Source organism: Manihot esculenta, chromosome 7 (genome assembly GCF_001659605.2).
Source record: "Manihot esculenta cultivar AM560-2 chromosome 7, M.esculenta_v8, whole genome shotgun sequence".
Taxonomy (NCBI): domain Eukaryota; kingdom Viridiplantae; phylum Streptophyta; class Magnoliopsida; order Malpighiales; family Euphorbiaceae; genus Manihot; species Manihot esculenta.
Genome location: NC_035167.2, coordinates 8,643,566 through 8,664,391, shown reverse-complemented (window position 1 = coordinate 8,664,391; position 20,826 = coordinate 8,643,566). Strand labels below are relative to the sequence as shown.

The window sequence follows — 20,826 nt, the reverse complement described above, 5'->3', positions numbered from 1 at the left end:
ATATAATTTTACTATTACTTTACTGGGAAATTCAATCCAAGCCCATTTTCATATAATTAAAGAAATTAATGCATAAATATTGTTTTATAATTTTATATAATTAATTAATATTGATATAAAAAATAAAAAAATTAAATAATTTCATATTTTTAATTTTAAAATATTTAGATTTTATTTTGAAAATATTGTATCATAAGTTTTATTTCTTTAATTATTAAGGGTAAAATTTTGATTTTGACAATTTCTGTGGACATGGCATCACAAATTTAATAATTCTTTTTAATTTTCTAAAATTTTTTAAAAAATAATGCATTTAATTTGTGATACATATTTAACATGTTTTTCTTTTGATAACAACAATATTATTAATGAGTATCCATCTAAAATTAGAGAAATTCCTCTTGAATAACCAGAACCATACCATATATTATAATTACAAGGAAAAGGTGTCTGTCACAACCAACATATTATTATTGTTAAATCACAACCAACATATTACTATTATTAAATTACAACAACACGTGAATTAACACTCACAGGTTTAGCTTGGTGATAAGTGCATCCGAATAATTCTGAGAGATTTCAGTTTCGAATTCCCCACTCTTCATTTAAAAAAAAACAACACGTGAATTATTTTGATAAATTACATATTTATATTTTATATTATTTAAAATTAATTCATTAAATATCTGAATTAAAATATAATTTAGTGAGTATTTAAAATTATAAAAAAATTTTAATAATTAAATATAAATTAATTATATTATTAATGACTAATAAAAAGAAAAAAGATGAGAATTGATATATATTATTAACTTTTCATAAAATAATAGAAATATGTTCATTTAACTTTATCCATTCTTAAAAATTTAGAGTATAATCACTAAAATTTATAATGTAATAAAAAATATTCAGCAAAAAAAATAAAAATATAATTACGATTTTTTATCTATAAATTATCGATAATTTTATTGATGATATTTTAAATAATTAATAACTAGTAGGTAATTTATTTTATCAATCAAATAATTTGATTGATAAATTTTATTGTTTGTTTTTATAATAATTTTTATATATATATAAAGCATAGACAATAAAATTAATTTGTGTTAATTGATATTTCACTCCTTTTATAATTTTTGTCTACTTTATTTTTTCATACATATTAACAAAAATAATTTTTTATTGACTTTTCAATTATACATTTCATAAAAATATTAAATTTTATTAAATATTAAAAAATATTTTTAACAAATTTCTTATAAATAAGATATAATTAAATAGAATTATAATAATTAATTTATATATTATTATAATATAAAAAATAATAATAATTTTTTAAAAATATATATATAAAGAAAAATTGTAAGACAGAAAAAATATGATTTTTTTAACTTTAAATATTCAACACTTTAATTCCAACTAACATACGGGTATAAGTATGTATTCGACCAATTATTTTTTCATCTTAAATATATAATTATTAATATATATTTTTCTCTATTATAACACTTAATCAGTATATATATATATTTACTCTTTTAAATTAAAAGCTAGTCATTTTAATTTTTTATTAATTACATGAGAAATTATCAAAATATTTTAGAAATAAACTACGTTTTCCTTCTTGAATTACAAGAAAATTATTAATATTTGTATCCTTAAATTTTTTTAATAATATAAGTATTTTAATTAATATATATATTTTTTTTTGAAATAGGGATTGGAAAAGTAGAATTTTAGACCTCTCAAGTCTACCAGGATGCACTTTTCACCTGACTAAGTCTATATACGCGCTAGTATCTCTGTTTATTTGGGCAAATTTTGTGATGGAAAATTTAGATGAAAAATAATCTTGGAGAAGTTACTAGACTGAATCTCGACCAACGGACTTAAACAAATATATTTATTGACTTAAAATAACAAAAGATCAAGTCTTGCCTAAAACCTTTATTAAAGCATTGGACAAAACTTTGAATAGTAGCAGAAATGCAATTAACGTGGTAGATTCGTGATTTTTCATTAAAAGACTTTTAATTCAGCCCTGAATAATGGGATTCTCACCCAATAAGCTTAGGAAATATTAAAATAAATCAACACTTTATCTTAGAAAATTTGGATTTTATCTTTTCAAAAAAAGAATTTTAATTTACAATTTCTTTGGATTTTTGCTTTATAAGCTCTTTTTTTATAACAACAGTGAATCCTTTCTCTTGGGGGCCTATTTTTACATCTGATTTTTATACTTTCAACCACCATGAATGGCTGATTTCTCTTAGTTGAAAATAGATTGAGATTTGAATTTTTTTTTCAAGAATTGTGAGATTTAGACCTCATTAAATTTTAATTTTTATTATTATTATTACTTTATTGATCGATCAATAAGACTCATTGTTTATTTTTATAAAGGTAATATATTGTTAGTTGGGATGCTTGAGTCTGTAACCTGCTAAGTAATCGCATACTCTCACTTAAACTTACCACGCGATTAGATTTGTTTGTTAGAATTAAATTTCTATAATTTTTAAGACAATTAATAAATTCAATTCAATTAGATGTTTTTTGGATATTTGTTAGCTAGGATTAATTTTATAAATATTTTCTAATTAATTTACACTTAAGGAGAGATTGTTGTGAGGAGTATATATCTCCCATAACTAGAATCAATTTATTAGAATAAATAAAGATTTATTTTTGTTTCAATAATCAATTCTCACAACTAAAATAGATCATATTTTTCAACTAAAATTTATTTTCATTGATTTTCTCTCAAGTTTATTATTTGATTTTTACTTGATTATTACTTTCTTTATTAATTATCTTGATTTTTACTTTAGTTTTACTCTTAATCAAAATCCTTTTTTATTTTTATTGTTTATTTTTATGGTTATTGATTAGAAATTTTTAGTGTCAATTCTTTGTGGATATGATTCTATTCAGCCTATATATGTAATTATTTTTTTTTTGGATTTGGATAGATTATTTTTTATAACTTCACATCCATAAAAATTTAGCGCTATTACTGAATAATTGATTTAAATTAATTTATTTCTTCTCGTGGCCAAATTCGATCGTGAAAAAGACTTGCTTTGAGATTCAAAAATTGAAAGAACCGCCAGACTGTGATTCAACTAGCTAATAAGTCTATAGTTTATGTTATTGGAGTGTTAGAAGATATGCTAGTTCAAGTTGATGGTTTAGTTTTTTCTAATAATTATTATATCATTAATATTGAAGAGGATAAAACTAACAAGACATTTGATATTTTATTAGGTAGATTTTTTCTTAGTATGGTTAGAACTAAAATTGATGTACGTAACAATATACTCACTATAGAATTTGATGGAAAAGTGATTAAATTAAATGTTTATGATTATTTGAAATATCCTATTGATGTAATTCATATTAATAACATAGATGCTATTAATAGTTTGAGACAAAATAGATTTGAATTAAGTATTGATAATAAGTTGAATGTTGCTCTATGCAGGAGTATGGAAATGGACAACCCAAAGCGATTAAATCAGCAAATTGTTACTGATGAAGAGTGATAAAGAACTGTTCATGCTTTACGAAGTATTTAGTCACTGATCCGGTCTACCATTGACTTAAGTATTTGTTTTGTTTTTCTATTCAAACTAGAATTAGGAGATATTTAACTATAAATAGTCTTTTATTTTGTATGTAGAGAAAAAAAAAGTTAATAAGTAAAGATTTGATATTTCTCTTTATAATGAGATGTTCTCCATTGTAAAGATAGTTAATTCTTTGTGCCTCCATGTTTAGCAACTTATTAAAGTTCAACTTTGTGGCATTCTAATATGGATTTCACTTACGCTTAGTTAACTTATTAAAAATTTCTTGTGGCGTTCTCTAACTGGAATTGCTTAATTATTTTCATTTTTAATCACATTGATTGATTAGGAGTGTAGTAAAACAACTTTATAGAAGATATCTTTACCTCGTTTTTTATTAAATTATGTGACGGAGTTTATGATAACGAGTTGATCCTGTGTTCTATATCAATTGGTATCAGAGCACGATGAGATATAAATTCTTATTTATCTATGTCTAACTTTTTGTAAGTTTTATTTTGGCAATTGATGTGGAACTCAGGATTAACTCGATATCAAAAACCTCGTCACACAACTTGACAAAAAACAAGGTAAATATATCTTCCATAAGATTGCTCTACCACATCCTTAATCAACCAATGTGATTAGAAATGAAGATAATCAAGTGATTCTAGCTAGAAAACGCCATGAGAAATTCTTGATAAGTTAACTAAGTATAAAGGAAATCCATATTAGAATGCCACAAGATTGAACCTTGATAAGTTGCTAAACATATAGGTATGAAGAATTAACCATCTTTGTAATGGAGAACATAAATTCTCATTATGGAGAAAAATGTTAAATCTTTACTTATTAACTTCTTCTCCCTACATACAAACTAAAGGTTACTTATAGTTAAATATCTCCTAATCCTAGTTAGAATAGGAAAACAAAATAAATTCTAATTGAAATAGGAAAATAAAATAAATTTTAGTTGAAATAAGAAAACATAAGGCGATCCTATTTAAACAAGAAAAACTATATCTAATCTTACTAATTTTACTCCTAGTCTATATATAATTATAAAAGACACTAAAACACACTAAAATATCTCATATATGAATTTTTAAAGTAAATAAATTATGGTTGGAATTGGACCCATAAATTTTAAGGAAACTATTCCATTTCTTTCTCTTGTCTTCAAAATGTGGTATTCAGAATAAATGACTCGAATTCTCCTTGATTTCTCGTGATTCAAAACTTCTCATATCGAATCTTAGAAGAATGTAAAGACTTCAATGTGTTACTTATTGTTGAAAAATAATGTTATTCTCATGTTTGCATCACATGTCGTTTTGAAGGCCTAGTATCGAGATGCAAATCCAAATTCAGACGTGTGCAGGCATTTGCATTTTATTGGGTGGGAACCTCTGCCGGATGGGTGAGTTGTTTGTAACACTAATAGTGGTGCGAGAGGTAGCTCTAGTACAGCTGCGTGTGCAGGAGTTTTTCGAGATAAAGAAGGCAAATGGTTAGGTGGTTTTTAACATTTCTTAGATTCCTAAGGATCTATAGAGGCGAAGGTGTGGGGTTGTTTTCATTTTCTTAATTTTGCATGGAAAAAAGGATAATCTAGGTTGGTAGTGCAATCTGATTCTACTACAGTCATTGCTTTGATCACAGGGAATGGTGATGGAGTTTTTCGACTAAGTGATTTGGTCCGTAAATGCCAAGAGTTAAGGCAAAGGCCAAGGACATCAAGTGGCGGATAGCATGGTAAAGAATACATATAATGGAGAGTATGGTGTGAAGTGGATAGAGAACCAGATAGATGTTGTTGGCTATTTTTTTGCTGATTTGTATAAAGTCTCTCTCCCTCCCTTTGAAGGAAAAAATAAACTATAATTAATTCTTTATAATTTTATCTATGCCTAGGAATATTTAAACTTGATTTAGTAAATTCAATATTCAAACTCGTCTAAATTCTAATGAAAATATATGTTTAATTACCTGAACCATAAAGATGATTACCATTACCAAAAATACTCAAATCTATTTAGTTTTATAAACTTTTAATTAAATCATTTACATAAAATATAATTTAAAAAATTAATTTATATTCTATAATTTCAATAATTAAATAAAAGATTTAAATTATATTTATTCTATATATAATATATGTATAAAATATAAATATTAATTATAAAATATATAAACTATAATTAATTAATTATTTATATAAACAAATTTAATAATAAATAACCAACGTATAATACTCAAATTCAATAGGAATACAATTTATAAAATCAAAACCCATATAAACTCGATTATATACTCAAACCCAGCCCACAAATATCCCTAGTTTTGTGCCCTATTCATCTCATAACTTTATAATTCTAACCAGCTGTGTTTTGAAGTGCAGCTTAATTAAAAATTTGACACTGGCAAACTATTAAGAATTTGTAAGTACAATTTAATTAATGGTATTTAATAAAAATAAATACTTAAATTTGCCAAAATTAGTATGTCTTAAATTTTATATTTACTGCCTGATTTTTATGATTTTATGGTTTTTTTCTTTTTTTTTTTTTTCAATATTTTATGGTATTGACTATTGACCAATTACTAGATCTGTTCAAATAACTAAAAGCACGATCAGCATTCTTTAGAAACGCGCTTACAGCCGAATACTCTTCAAGCACTCGAACATCAACTTTACACCTGAGAAATTGTGGAAAGAAGAGCCAACAACCGCTCACCAGCAAAAACCCAACCGTCAAAGGAGTTGATATCAACCTCGGCAAGCTCCACTTCCCAGCAACCGCCTTCTTCAAGGTAACCTCCACCATCGAACACACTCCATGGAGCAGAAAGAACCAGGTGATATCCCACGTTGGCTTCTCGAGGCACACATAGTAGAACATGAGCTCGTGCATAACAGCCGACACGACAAAGGTGCCGAAGATTGCAGGGATTGGAGCCCATCTTCGGCCAATGATTGGAGCCGAAGTTCTGAGAAAGGGTTCATATGCGGTGGGCCGGAGGATACTGGTGACCATGAGGTTCCATCTTCTACCCCAGAAGTCTTGAAGCGAAGTTGAAAGGTATGGCTCATTGAACTGTGGCTCAAGATCGAGCCCTAACAAGGCTCGAGCCAGGGCCCCCACCATAGCTAAGATTAATTCAAGGAAAAAGTACATGTGAACAAGATATAGGAGTAAGATTACATTAAGATGGATAAACTCCCTATAGTTATAAACACGAACCACCATAGCCAAAAGCAAGCCCTTCACTGCATAATTCGGAATAGATTTATGGACCTTGCTAGGAGCTGGGTTTTGTTTATCTTCACCATTTGGATGAGATTCTCCTTTGATTTTGATGGGAAAACAAGCAACGAGCAGGAAACGACCAATTGGGTTGTTGTCGGAGGAAGACAAAGGGCCTTTACCAAAAGCATAAAGTAAGAGCTTGAAGTTTGCAAGCCAAGCGATGAAGAAAACTGTCATACCTCTAAAATGAATAGAGGAGAGGTTGAGAGGAAGAAGAAGAAACAGGCATAGAATTGGTAGTAAGCAAAAGAATCGTGCAGAACCTTTTGGGACTATCCTGCCAATGGCATGGCAATAAATCAGAGATGCCAAAACTGAGAGCCATACCTTGAAGAAATTGTACAGTTCTCCTTCCATATTTTTCTTTTGATGATCAGTTGATGAATTTGAGGACTTGCAGAGGTATTAGAACATTAAAGAAGTGAAAGAGACGAGGTAAACGGTGGAACCATGCACGCTAGTTGTCTGATTGGGGGTCTAGATTCCTGGGCCTTCTTTTGGCAGTTTCTTTGACATGAAACTTAAGCTAGATTTCGCTATATATGGTGATCCAGGAAGCATAAACTTTTCATCACACCTTTCTAAAGCTACCGTGAAACTATCGTTCTGATTTTTATTACCACACACCTGATGAGATGAGATATCATAAATTTATTTTTTTTTTTATTAAAAATTTGAATTTGAGTTTTAAAATAAATTATTTTTAAAATTTAAGAGAATCACTCTATCTTTAATAAATTTAATCGATATGAATATAAATTAATTAAATAAGTAAAATTTGGATAATTTTAATATCAAATAATAATTATGGGTATATATTTTAATTTTAATTGCATGTCTTGTTGAGAATTTGTAGTGATTTTAATTATTTCATTTTCGTCTAATTTGTTTAATTTTTGGTCAATATATCTTAATTAATTTCTCTACTATGAGAAAAAATAAAGTTCACCACGATTTTTCTTTCATATTTATAGTTTCAAAATTAGAAAGATCGGTATTAAAATTTATTAACTATTTTAGAAATGGAATCTAACGTGTAGATATTGGAATTCTCCTTAAAATGGTTAGTCTTCAAATTTATTATATATATATATATATATATAATAAATTAATTAATACTTTTTTTGAGTTATAGTTTAATACTTCTTATCTTATTGGTTGAGAAATAGTATTAAATTAATTATTATATTTTCTCTTTAATTAATCATAAATATATTTTATACTTCAATTAATAGAATGAAAAATATTAGACAATCACTTGAAAATTTTACTGCAACTAGTATTTTTCTAATTAGTAGAATTTTTTTTTTAAATTATGTCAAAATTAATACATTTCTTCCTATAATTTAACAGTGTATTTTCTGTATTTTGATTCAATTTTAAAAAAAGTCACTTTGTATATATTCAAAACTAGGATATTTTTAAATTTGATAAAATCAAAACTTGATTAAGCATTTTTGTTTAAAAAATAAAGGGATGCAAATGTTAATTCTAATATAATTCAAGGATGAAAAAGTAGTATATTTATAAAATATTTTAGTAATTTCTTAAATAATTAACAGAAATTTGAACTGAATAGCCTTTATATGTATATATATACTAAACAGTTGAGTTTTGAATAGCCTGTATTTGTATTTTTGTAAATTTATAATTTTTGTGTAATTTTATATAAAATTTTCATATATGATATAATTAATAACAAATTAATTAAAAAACAAAGAAAATAAATAATAGAACTAACAAAAAGATATTTAAAAAATAAAAAATGAATGCTTTCCACGTAACGATCTTTTAATTAGTTTGGCTCTTTTGTGCAACTATTTGTTAAAAAAATATTTTTCTTTTTTTTAAGATGATTAAAAAATTCATTAAATCATCTAAAATTTTAAAAAATACTCCTTAACTAGGTTAAATTAATTTTAATTTAGTCTGTTTCCATTTATTTATAATTGGAAAAGTGAGAAAATTGAGAGAAATGCAAAGAAAATAGTAAGAATAGATTTTAGAAATTATAAAAATGTTTTTGTGTTTAATAGAAGTAAGAATAAATTTAAAAACAATGCCATTTAATTTTCTTAAAATGATAAACATTTTTTAAAAAAAATTGTAAAATTAAAGTGATGAATAAAAATAAATGGATGAAGTAATAAAATGTGCTGCTAAAGTTTTGTGTACATTTTTTTTCAAAATAAAATTTTCATATGCTTAATTCAACATTATCTAGGGAAAAAAAAAAATTCAACAGAGAACATAATAAACTAGAGATCAATAGAGTAAATTTGAAGAAAAAATTATTATTTAATTTCTATATATTAGTTAAATTTATTTTTAAAAATACATTAAATTTTTTTAAAAATTTTAAAAATTTATTAATAAATTTCTATTTTTAGATTTTTAAACTAATGTCATAATCATTGATACTAAAAGGTAAGAAAAAAATTCACGTAAAAATTACTTTTTTTTTTATTGAGTGAATAATCAAGTCAATCAATTAAGCGTATTTTAGATATTTTTAATTTTTAATAGCTCAAATTAATCAATGTATTGTGTTTTTAAAATATTATAAATTAATTAATAAAATTTTCATAATATATAAATTAAATAATATTTATTTTTAAGAAAAATATAAGTAGCATGATGAATTTCACTTTTGAAAATAATATGCATTGCTCTTTTAACATTGGGTAAATATTCAATTAGTTCGATTTAAAATTAAATCGAATTAAATAAATTAAAAATAAGAATTTTAATATGTATGAAAATTAAATCAAATTGATTGTGGATAGAAATTAAATTGAATTGGACCGATTCAATTCTATTCGATTTAATTTGATTTGATCAATTAGACTTTTTAATATATTTTCTGACTTTTTATATTTTTTTTATTTTTTATATCTTATATTTAATATTTTAAAATTTAATTAAAATATTTTAATTTTGATTATGATTTAATCTATTTATATTATAAAAAATAATATACTATAATTATTAATCGGTTCGGTTTAATTTTTTTAATTTTTTTATTAAAATTAAACTGAACCAAAATAACTAAACATTGTAAAATTAAAAACTAAAATAATAAAAAATTAAACTGAATTTTTAAATTAATTCAGTTAAATCGTTTTTTTAATTTTAACGTTATTGATCTTAAAATTAATATTTTCTTCCAATAAAGAGAAAAGAAGGTATTTTAATAATTGAATCGGTCTTAAAAACATGGTTTGATATATAAGAACAGAGAAAGAAGAGAAGAAGAAACGTTTTTAGAGCTTTAATGTTTAAGAGATAAATATAATTATAGTATTTATTACTATTTAAAATGAATTTATTAGATCAAATAATTTTAAACTTTGAAAACGCCATAATATATGTCGTATTATGAATTTTCATCAATAAAAAAATATTGTTAAAATTTAATTACCTACGGTTAAAATAATATTGTGATTTCAAAATCAAAACTAAATTATTGCTAAAAATTGTGTCAACCATTTTTATTGTAAATGGCATCTAATAGTTTTAAGTCAATATTATTTCTTTCTTTCAAAAAATTATTTGGTGTCGTATAATTTAATATTTAATTGTTAATTTTTACAATTATTTTTATAAAAAATTTAAATAATATATTTTTAATCACTAAATTAAATTAGATTAGATATTTAAAATTTAAAATGACAGCATTCGAGGTCCACCTTGGCTTAATTATATTCGTTATGAAATAATTTATTTTAATAATTTCTTAAAAAATAAAGAAAACTAATTAAAAAATTAAATCTAAAGTAAGGTAATTTAAAAAATTTTAATATTTCTCCTGTCGTCTTCCTATTTTTATATATAGTATAGATATATACAAGGGAGAAGTGGTTATCTGGTAAGGCTCAAGTTACTTTTTTACCATGCAATCTCAATTTTATTTACTGAGTCGTAAAATAGGCATAGGCTTAGTACAAAGTATTACATTCTAACAAATCAAAAGTCCACTAACAAAAACAACCCTAAAAGCCCGAGGAAATTTAATCTGCCGGCCCAAAATCCAAGAGCCATCTGGAGAAAGACAATCGCATCAACTGCTCCACCGTCTTCACTACCTCTGGCCAACAGCACAAGCAAAAGCAGTCGAAAATAGCAAAGAGAAAACAAGAAGGTAGATGCATGTCCTAGAAAACAACATAAAGAACACAATAAGAGCTTTTTTTTCAACCATAATAAAGAAAATACTTATCAAATCATGTACAATCCAAAAATATTTTCGGATTCTGTGTATTAAAGGAGTACGTTTGGTAGTATGACTGCCGAACATGCTTGTTCGATACTAATGGATAGTTCGACACCAATAGTATCGAACAAGCATTGGTGTCGGACAAGCTGCTTCATGCCACAGGAGCATTTTGAAATTCTCCCGTGGTGACATATGTGGCATGTCTACGTGCCGAACATGCCTGTCCAGCATTTTAACTTCTTGACGGGCCATTGGCACCACAGGAGTTTGGGAACGTGGCATGTTCCTGCACCGACTAGTTCGGCACTAAGAGTGTCGAACTACACCGACGGCCCAAAACGTCCAACAGCTACCCATCCGCACCTCTATAAATTGCTCTCTACTTATTGAATTACAATCAACCTCCCATCTATTATCTTACTTATTTTTTACTTAATCACCTCTATAAATTGCTCTCTGCTTCTATAATCTTAATTATTTTTTACTTAATTTTTGATACAAATTAGTTCTTTTCCTCTACAAATTTCATAAAATTATCATTTCTACTTGTTTCGACTCGATTACAAAAAAAAAAAAAAGAAACGCTTATAAGTTTTAGATATTTTTCATTTTAAATTTAAATTATTTTTTATTTTTGTAGTAAATTTTGTAAAGAAAAATAAATTCTTAATATAAATTATTTTATTTGCAGGAATTGAAAGATTTAATTTCATTGATCGTATAGGTGAAAACGTGATACAATGATTCATATTTAAAAGGTAAGTACATAAAAAATTATAATTTTTTTAAATAAACATATCATTTTTATTGTGTCTAAATTTAATTTACTGTAATTTTAAAAAATAAAAATATTTATTTATCAATTATAGAAATATTGAATTAATATTATAAATAGTTCTCATGGATACGATTATGATGAAAGTTTTTTAAAAGTTGTTCCAATGGGTAAAAAGATAAGTTTTAATCAATTGTTCGGAAAAATTGCTTGTACAATTGGATTATCTGAGAAGAATGAATATATAGAGATAATTAATTTTAGAAAGTCTACAATCGTTGATGGATCCTTAAAATTTGAATGCATGGAGATATAGGGTGAAGATGATGTTTCTAGTATGTTTAATTACTTATATCAAATTGGTGGTATACTTGGTATAGAAATATACGTTAAGATATTTCGCTAGGTTGATGCGACGAATGAGGATGCTGATATAGGTCTATTTGGAACTGCTGTAGAATCAAATGTTAAACAATGTGAAGAGTAAAATTTAGTTGATGATTATGATTTATCTGATAGTCTTAGAGGGCCGTCAAACAATTTATCTGATATAGTAGAGGATGAGGATGATGATGACAATGATTCATGGATGTCTACTGAAGATGATGATGATGATAATGGTCAAGAGAATAGTGGGAATTAGTCTCGATATTACAACACTCAATTTCCTAATCCTATTATGCCTGTTGTTCATCATCCCCCATACTCAGAAATAAACTTTGATTTACTTAGGGTGGATCCTTATGATAACCTAGAAGGTCGTTCCTTTTGGGACCCATCTAAAGAGTTTTCAGTTGGGATTGGGATGATATTTTCTTCGAGAGATGCAGTGGCTGTGGCTGCAAAAGAATATCACCTAAAACATAATCATCAATTTTGCTACCATGAAATAAGAGAGAAGACTTATTCTATAAAGTGTAAAGACAAAGACAGTGAGTGTGCATGGAGGCTTCGAGCATCCAAAAAAGAAGGAAAGGATATATGGAAAATTACGAGATATAGTAGACCGCACATATGTAAAAATCCTTAGTTGATGAAAAACCATAGCCAATTGGATGAAAATTTTATTTGTTCATTTATCTTTGCATTAATTGAACAACAGCCTGATATAAAAATTGTTGCCTTACAAGTCAAAGTGAGAAATAAATTTGGGTACGCGTCGTCTTATCAAAAAACATGGAAAGCAAAGCAGAAGGCAATTGCAAGGCTTTATGGGGGTTGGGATGAATCATACAGTTGGTTGCGTAGATTCATGACTGCTCTTCATCATTTCAACCCAGAAACAATATACATGATTGAAGATAATCCACATTGGATAAATGAACAATTAAATCTGATGTGTTGTGTATCTGACCGTATGTTTTGAACTTTTAAGCAATCGATTGAGGAATTTAAACATTGTCGACCTATAATCTCAATCGATGGGACATTCCTATATGGAAAATATACCGGGTGTATACTGTGTGCAACCGCACTCGATGGAAATAATAAACTCTTTCCATTAGCTTTTGCCATTGTTGATAAGGAGGACGATGATAATTGATCGTGGTTTATGGATTGCATAAGGATCTTTGTGACCAATCGAGAAGACTTGTGTGTAATTTCAGATAGCCATGCTGGAATTCTTAAGGCGATGCAAATGCAGAAAACATCGATGCTAATGGTGTATATGGTACACCATAAGTACCGGCCATAAATGAAGGGGATATAGTCGGTATCAAAAGTCCCGGCGTCCATCCCATGAACTGACTCTAAGAAGGATAAAACATGTATATCACATGAGATGAACTGGGTGCCACATGAGATGAACTGGGTGCCACATGAGATGAACTTGGTGCATCTTAATCATGCATGGACTGATGATACTGTATTGGGGGAGGTATTGGATGCACATCCCTCTCAACTCGTGCCGCCTGTGCCTGATCGCTTCTACGACCCCTAGCATGACCGCAACTCCTACCTCTGGTGCCACGTGAAACTGACTCTAGAATATATGAGTCATCTGGTGTTGGGAAATACAGAGATTATTACAACCCATATTGCGCAGCGGAAAAATAAAAAAACTCTGATTTCCTTTTCCAAAATCCAAGTGCTTCGTTTATTTCAAAGGAAGGATATGAGACTAACCTGTTAATCTCATCGAGAAGATACAATGCCGGACTAATGGTGCTGCATTTTCAAACGAACACCCTCAATGGTATCTACACGAACGTCTTCTATCCTTCTACAGTGCTAGCTCTCTCAAGGATGGATAGATTATGTGCTCCACAATCTGCAAATGTTAGACTGAATTTTTCTAAAAATTTCATCATCACTCCTAAATTCGTAGAACGAGTATTTATATGTTTCAGTCTTTTATTTTTCCACAACTCTTTTCCCAAAAGAGTTGTGTTCAGAACCCACTATCACAATCTCGCACATACTCAAATATCTTATGTAATAGAGTCCTTTATCTGTAACAGTTACAGATAGACTGCAGATCTTTTAAATATTATTATCTTATAATAATAAATAAATAATAATAATAACATTTTATTATTATTAATTAATATTAATAATAATAACACTTTATTATTATTAATTAATGATCGATAATAATAACACTTTATTATTATTAATTATATTAATGGGCTTTGGGCCATTAATATGTCATAGCACATCAACAACGTTCTTTTGTGTGTGATCCAATAGGCTCATATTAATTGGCAATAGGCACAGTCCCACAAGGCCCATAAGTCATAAATAGCCTCTAGCAATACATTATGACTACCCAACTAATATGAGGATTAATAGTCCGATAAAGCCTAATAAATAGAACATGTATTAATCCTTTGTCACACGATATCTAGTTTGAACATAAGTCATGGTCAATGTCAAACTTATAATGTTCAAACTTATGATTTCTCGATCTCTAAGTAGACTGATAAATTCAAATGATATTGATCACACTATCAATTCATTTGAGCAGGGCCATGCATTTCTCAGTCTCACTTATCGAGGGGCCCAGAAGATATCTCTCTCAGAGAGAGGGATAAATCCTATCTTGATTGTTCATTATCCTCTACATAATTTCTATTGGGCTTAAAAAAAATAGAAAATTATTTGGGCCAGTTTGGATGGTTTATTAGATTCACTTGATTTTGAATCATTTGAAAATTGTGAATCTTGTTTGCTTGGTAAGATGACAAAGGACCCTTTTACTGGACAAGGTCAAAGGGCTTTAGACTTATTGGGCTTAATACATACAGATGTATGTGGCCCACTAAGCATTAGTGCCAGGGGAGGTTATCAGTACTTTATTACATTCACTGATGATTTCAGTAGGTATAGCTATGTCTACCTAATGAAACATAAGCATGAATCTTTTGAAATGTTTAGAACTTTTCAAAATGAAGTACGAAATCAACTTGGTGGAACTATTAAAGTGCTTCGATCTGATCGAGGTGGTGAATATTTGAGCCAAGAGTTTGATGAACATCTTAGAAACTGTGGAATTGTTTCACAATTGACTCCTCCAGGAACTCCACCATGGAATGATGTTTCTGAAAGGAGAAATCAGACTTTATTAGATATGGTTCGATCTATGATGAGTCAAACGAATCTTCCTTTATCGTTTTGGAGTTATGCCTTGGAAACAGCTGCATTCATTTTAAACCGAGTACCATCGAAAGCGGTTGAAAAGTCACCATATGAGTTATGGACTGGCAAGATGCCCAGTTTGTCTTTTCTTAAGATTTGGGGTTGTGAGGCTTATGTGAAATGTCCAATTTCAGATAAGCTAGCTCTAAAATCTATCAAGTGCAATTTTGTGGGGTATCCTAATGAAACCAAATGATACTATTTCTATATTCCCTCAGAGAACAAAGTGTTTGTTGCTCGAAATGGTACGTTTTTAGAAAAGGAATTTATCTCTCAAAGATTCAGTAGGAGTACAGTGCAACTTGAGGAAACTCAAGCACCACAAGAGAGCATTGAACCGCTAGTAGAACCACTTCTAGTACCACAAACAGTTGTGGAGACTGAAAGGGTGACACAAGTCCCACGCAAATCTAATAGGACACGTCATCAGCCTAAGAGATATGGATTTCTCATGACTGATAGTCGTGATCTTTTGCTCATTGATCAAGATGAGCCTACTACCTATCAAGAGGCTATGTTAGGTCCAGATTCCGAGAAATGGCTTTCTACCATGAAATCTGAAATGCAATCCATGTATGACAATCAAGTTTGGTCATTAATTGATCCCCCTGAGGGTGTTAAGACCATTGGTTGCAAATGGGTTTTCAAGAAGAAAACTGACATTGATGGAAATGTGCATACCTACAAAGCAAGACTTGTTGCAAAAGGTTTCAAACAAACTCATGGTATAGACTATGATGAGACCTTTTCGCTAGTAGCAATGCTTAAGTCGGTTAGAATTCTCATTGCCATTGATGCGTACTATGATTACGAGATATGGCAAATGGATGTCAAAACAGCTTTCCTTAATGAAAACTTGCTCGAAGATGTGTACATGACACAGCCTGAGGGTTTTGTAATCCCTGAGAATTCTGGAATGATTTGCAAGCTTTAGAGATCCATTTATGGATTGAAGCAAGCTTCTCGGAGCTAGAATCTTCGTTTTGATGAAATAGTCAGGGACTTTGGATTCATCAAGAATGAAGATGAACCTTGTGTTTACAAGATGGTTAGTGGGAGTGCAGTTGTGTTTCTAGTCCTATATGTGGATGACATATTACTCATTGGAAATGATATCCCTACCTTGCAAAAGGTTAAGACTTGGTTAGGGAATTCTTTTTCAATGAAGGACTTAGGTGAGGCTGCTTATATCCTTAGTGTTAAGATCTATAGGGATAGATCCAAGAGGATAATCGGTCTGAGTCAATGTACTTATATTGACAAGGTGCTGAAAAGGTTCAGCATGCAAGATTCCAAAAGAGGATTCTTGCCCATGTCTCATGGTATTCATCTCAGCAAGAATCAATTTCCTATGACATCTGATGAGCGAGAACGGATGAATAAGATCCCTTATGCTTCTGCTATTGGATCTATCATGTATGCCAAGTTATGTACTAGACCAGACGTCTCATATGCCTTGAGCACAACTAGCAGATATCAGCCAAATCCCGGTGAAAGTCACTGGACAGCTGTTAAGAATATCCTAAAGTACCTTAGAAGGACTAAGGATGCATTCCTAGTTTATGGAGGTTTGGAAGACGAGCTAGTTGTAAATTGTAATACCCGGCTAGACCCAAGCATCGGAATTCCCACCTTCCGGCGGAATCTCCGTTGGAATCCAGAATTCTCGGATGTTGGAGCCTTTTAGAAGGGTAAAATAAGGTTTTCACAAAATGTTTTCATATGTTTTATGGTTTTAATGAAGAAAGAAAATTGAGTTTTGAAAGAGAAAGCCATGGAGGAAAAAACCCAGGTTCGGCCGCCGAACATGGGGAGCTTGCGGAAGCTCTTTTGGCCCCCGAAGGTCGTCTGGCCAGCCACCTATAAAAGGCCTCTTATTCGAAAATGGGCAAGTTTTCTCTCTTTATTTTCGGGCATAGGTGAGATTTCGCCCTCCCATGGTTGATTTTTGTGTTTTCATTCAATCCCTTCAAGTTTTGATGAGTTTTTACCTTTGTTTTGAAGATTTTAAGCTAAGATCAAATTTTTAGAGGTTGGAGACCCCCGGAGCTCGATTTCTCCCAATCTCCAAGTTTGGATCACCTCTCCTCTCGATCTTCAAGAGGTAAGAGTAGATCCTCACCTTCTTTTATGTTTTAAGTATGTTTTAGGGGGTTTTTGGGGAGTTGTTTAGAGTCATGTTAGAGTTTGTTTGGTCCCTCATTTGAGTCCACCCGTGTAGGATCGGACCCGAGGAACCGGGGAGGCCAGCAGAGTTAGCTGTTTCAGAGTCAGTCCAGCGTCAGCCAGAGGTGAGTAGAACTGAACTATGTTTTAAAGTAAATAAAATTTTTAGCATGTTCATGCATCACGAATGCCATGATATGTACTAGGTTGTTTTGCATTAGAATTCACGAATATGATGCATTACATAACATGATGTTGATGTGGATGGTTATTGGATGACCCACTGGCCCTTGATATGATATGATATGGAAGTCCAGGTGTGACCTGCACTACGCCCCTAGCACTGAGTAATAGAAAGACCAGGTGTGGTCTGCACTACACCCCTGGCACTATTGGATATGTTATGTTATGATTAAGAGGAAGTCCTGAGGAGCTCCGTCGAGGGCCGGGCACTTATTGGATATGTAAAGGGCTTTTGGTGACAATACCATCTTAAGGTTATTTGTTTGTGAGGTGATGCATTTCATGAAAACATATGTTTAGTAAATCGTTTTTATTGTTCTGCTCATTGGGTTTTAGTAGCTCACCCCTTTTCCCTAACTCCCAGGTTGCAGGGTCAGAGATAGCTCAGGAGGTCAGCAAGGGTAATGGCTATGGTCTTGTAGTATGTAATAGAGTAGTAGTGGACATGTGATGTAAAATAAAATTATGTAATGTAATGTATTATGGATAGATTTGTGCTTTGCCCTAGTAATGTATGGTTAATCCCTTTTTGTACATGATCTTTATGTAATATTTTTATTAAGGAGATATGTTGAACCAGGCTGGATGTATGATATGTTGACCCTACTAGAGCATTTGATGAGGGCTCTAGTATGGGGTTTTTATGTATATAGTTCTAGTACATGCACAGGTCAAGCTTGGTGTATGAAAAGTTTAAAATTTTTATGAAAATGTATGATATTGTATGGGATTTATCTGATGTACAGGATTTATGTTAGGCTTGCTACGGGTTCCGGCGACCTTAAGTCGATCTGAATCCTAGCGCCGGTAGCGGTCCAGTTTCCGGATCGTTACAGAGTGGTATCAGAGCCCTAGGTTCATATGGTCAGACCTAGAGAGTGTTGGGCTCATAGATGTCATAGAAGGGCAAGCACAATAGGAAAAATCATGTCCACTAGGATAGGATGTAGAGTCCTGTCTTGATGATGATGTGTAATGCCATGATTATATGCATGTGCATTAATGATATGCTATGTATGATGTGGGTTCATGTGTTTCCACATGAACCGTATGATGCTAATGTTATGTGCTAAATGTTGTTTTTCAGAAGAAGGATGTGAGGCTCACGTCGATCTGCTAGATTGACAGGAGCTCCACCTGAGAATGAGAGCATGGATGCCTGCCCCCCTGCGTTGCCAAGGGCAATGTCTTGTAGATCAAGTAGAGAGGGAACGTCAAGGGACCCTAGAAAGTCTTTTGATGTAAGCAGGAGGGGAACAGTTCAGGGTGAAATGTCAGATGTGAGGGGATCAGAGGAGGATGAACAGAGAAGAGATGGTAGCCTGGGCATGAGTATGTCAGAAGAGGGCATAGGAGAGTCGCAAGGAGGCGCTCGGGCCTCGGAGTTTGGTTATCCACCCCAATATCCACCCTATCCACAGGGCTCAGGGTATCCGATGGGGGGTACATCGGATTTCTCCAGTTTCAACCCATACCTACCTTCATGCCTTATCTTCCTTTTTACCCACCATACCCACAGTACCCTAAGTATCCACCCTCACCCTTCTACCCAAATATAGCAAACCCTAACCCAGGGAATGCTGCACCTCCTCCTCCACCAACAGAACCAGTAGCCCCTGAAATCCAAACACCCAAATCTAGCTCATCTGTGGGGAGCAAGGTAAAGATGACAGATTACCTGAAGCTGGATGCTCCTAAGTTCAAGACAGGTGATGATCCGTTTGAGTACCTCAAAACGGTAAAAATGATAATAGATGAGCTGGGGGCAAATGACAGTAGAGCCATTTAGATGGCGGGGTTCACATTGAAATACAAAAAAGTACGGGAGTGGTTTAAAAATTATATGGACCCAAGGCTGGACAGCCTATCCTGGGAAGAGTTTGCCAATGAGTTTGCTGGATGGGCATTTTCAGATAGTTCAAGAGAGCTGAAGGTTGTTGAGTTTGAGCAACTGAGGCAGACAGAGGATATGAGTGTCGATGAGTACACCGACAAGTTCCTAGAGTTGCTGCAGTATGTAGGTCAGGCCTATGACACAGACCAGAAGAAAGCCCGGAGGTATACCATGAGGCTCCACCCTAGGTATTCCTCCCTAATCCTACTAGCAGAGAGGGAGAGCTTCCACGCTATTGTGGATGCAGCATGGAAGATGGAGGCTAGTGCCATTATACAAGGAACAGTAAAACAGCAGGTGGCACAGCCCTCGGGTTCTAAGACCCCAAGCAGAGGAAAGTTTGATCTCTCTTCTCTGAGCGCAGCAGCCTCGGGTAGCAAGAAGTGGGACAGAGGCTCAAGAAAGCCGAAGAAGAATAAGTTCTGGAACAGATTGAAATCTAGTCTGGGATTAGGTGGTGGCTCGAGCTCAGGTTCAAATGGTTCAGAATGCTTGAGGTGTAGTGAGCCACACAAGGGAGTATGTCGGTTTGGGACAACAGCCTACTTCAAGTGTAGGCAGGAGGGACACATGGCACGGGAGTGTCCTAGGGCAGCCTTTATGGCACCGTCCCAGCAGACACCTTCGGGTAGTGTGACTCAGACAGCAGCTCCAACCATGACTCAGGACAGTGGTAGAGGCAAAGGGAGAGGGGCAGCCTCTTCTTCAGCAGGTTCCCGGGGTGAAGGTCCATCAGCTCCAGCTTGGATCTTCACTATGACGCAGCAGGAGGCTAACACGTCAAACACCGTGGTGTCAAGTAATCTCATCATTGGATGTTCTGATGTGTATGCTTTAATGGACCCTGGTACTTCTCATTCATTTGTTGCTCCGAGAGCCGTAGAGAGGTTGGGTTTGATAGTCTCTGGGTTAAAGTGTCCCCTCTAGGTCAGTGGACCCAAGTGTGATCCATCAGTGGCAGAGTCAGTCTACCGGTTTAGTCCAGTGTTTGTTGAGGATAGATTCCT

General features: G+C 31.5%; 1 protein-coding gene across 1 annotated transcript; it reads right to left on the bottom strand.

Moving 5' to 3' along the window:
* Positions 1-5,556: 5,556 nt before the first annotated feature.
* On the bottom strand, positions 5,557-7,355 carry LOC110618940 (acyl-CoA--sterol O-acyltransferase 1). Its single transcript, XM_021762209.2, has 2 exons — positions 6,199-7,355; positions 5,557-5,606 (listed from the first exon to the last, which is right to left on the bottom strand). Exons 1-2 carry the CDS (start codon positions 7,241-7,243, stop codon positions 5,557-5,559), a joined length of 1,095 nt encoding a protein of 364 aa, XP_021617901.2. The 5' UTR covers positions 7,244-7,355.
* Positions 7,356-20,826: the final 13,471 nt, after the last annotated feature.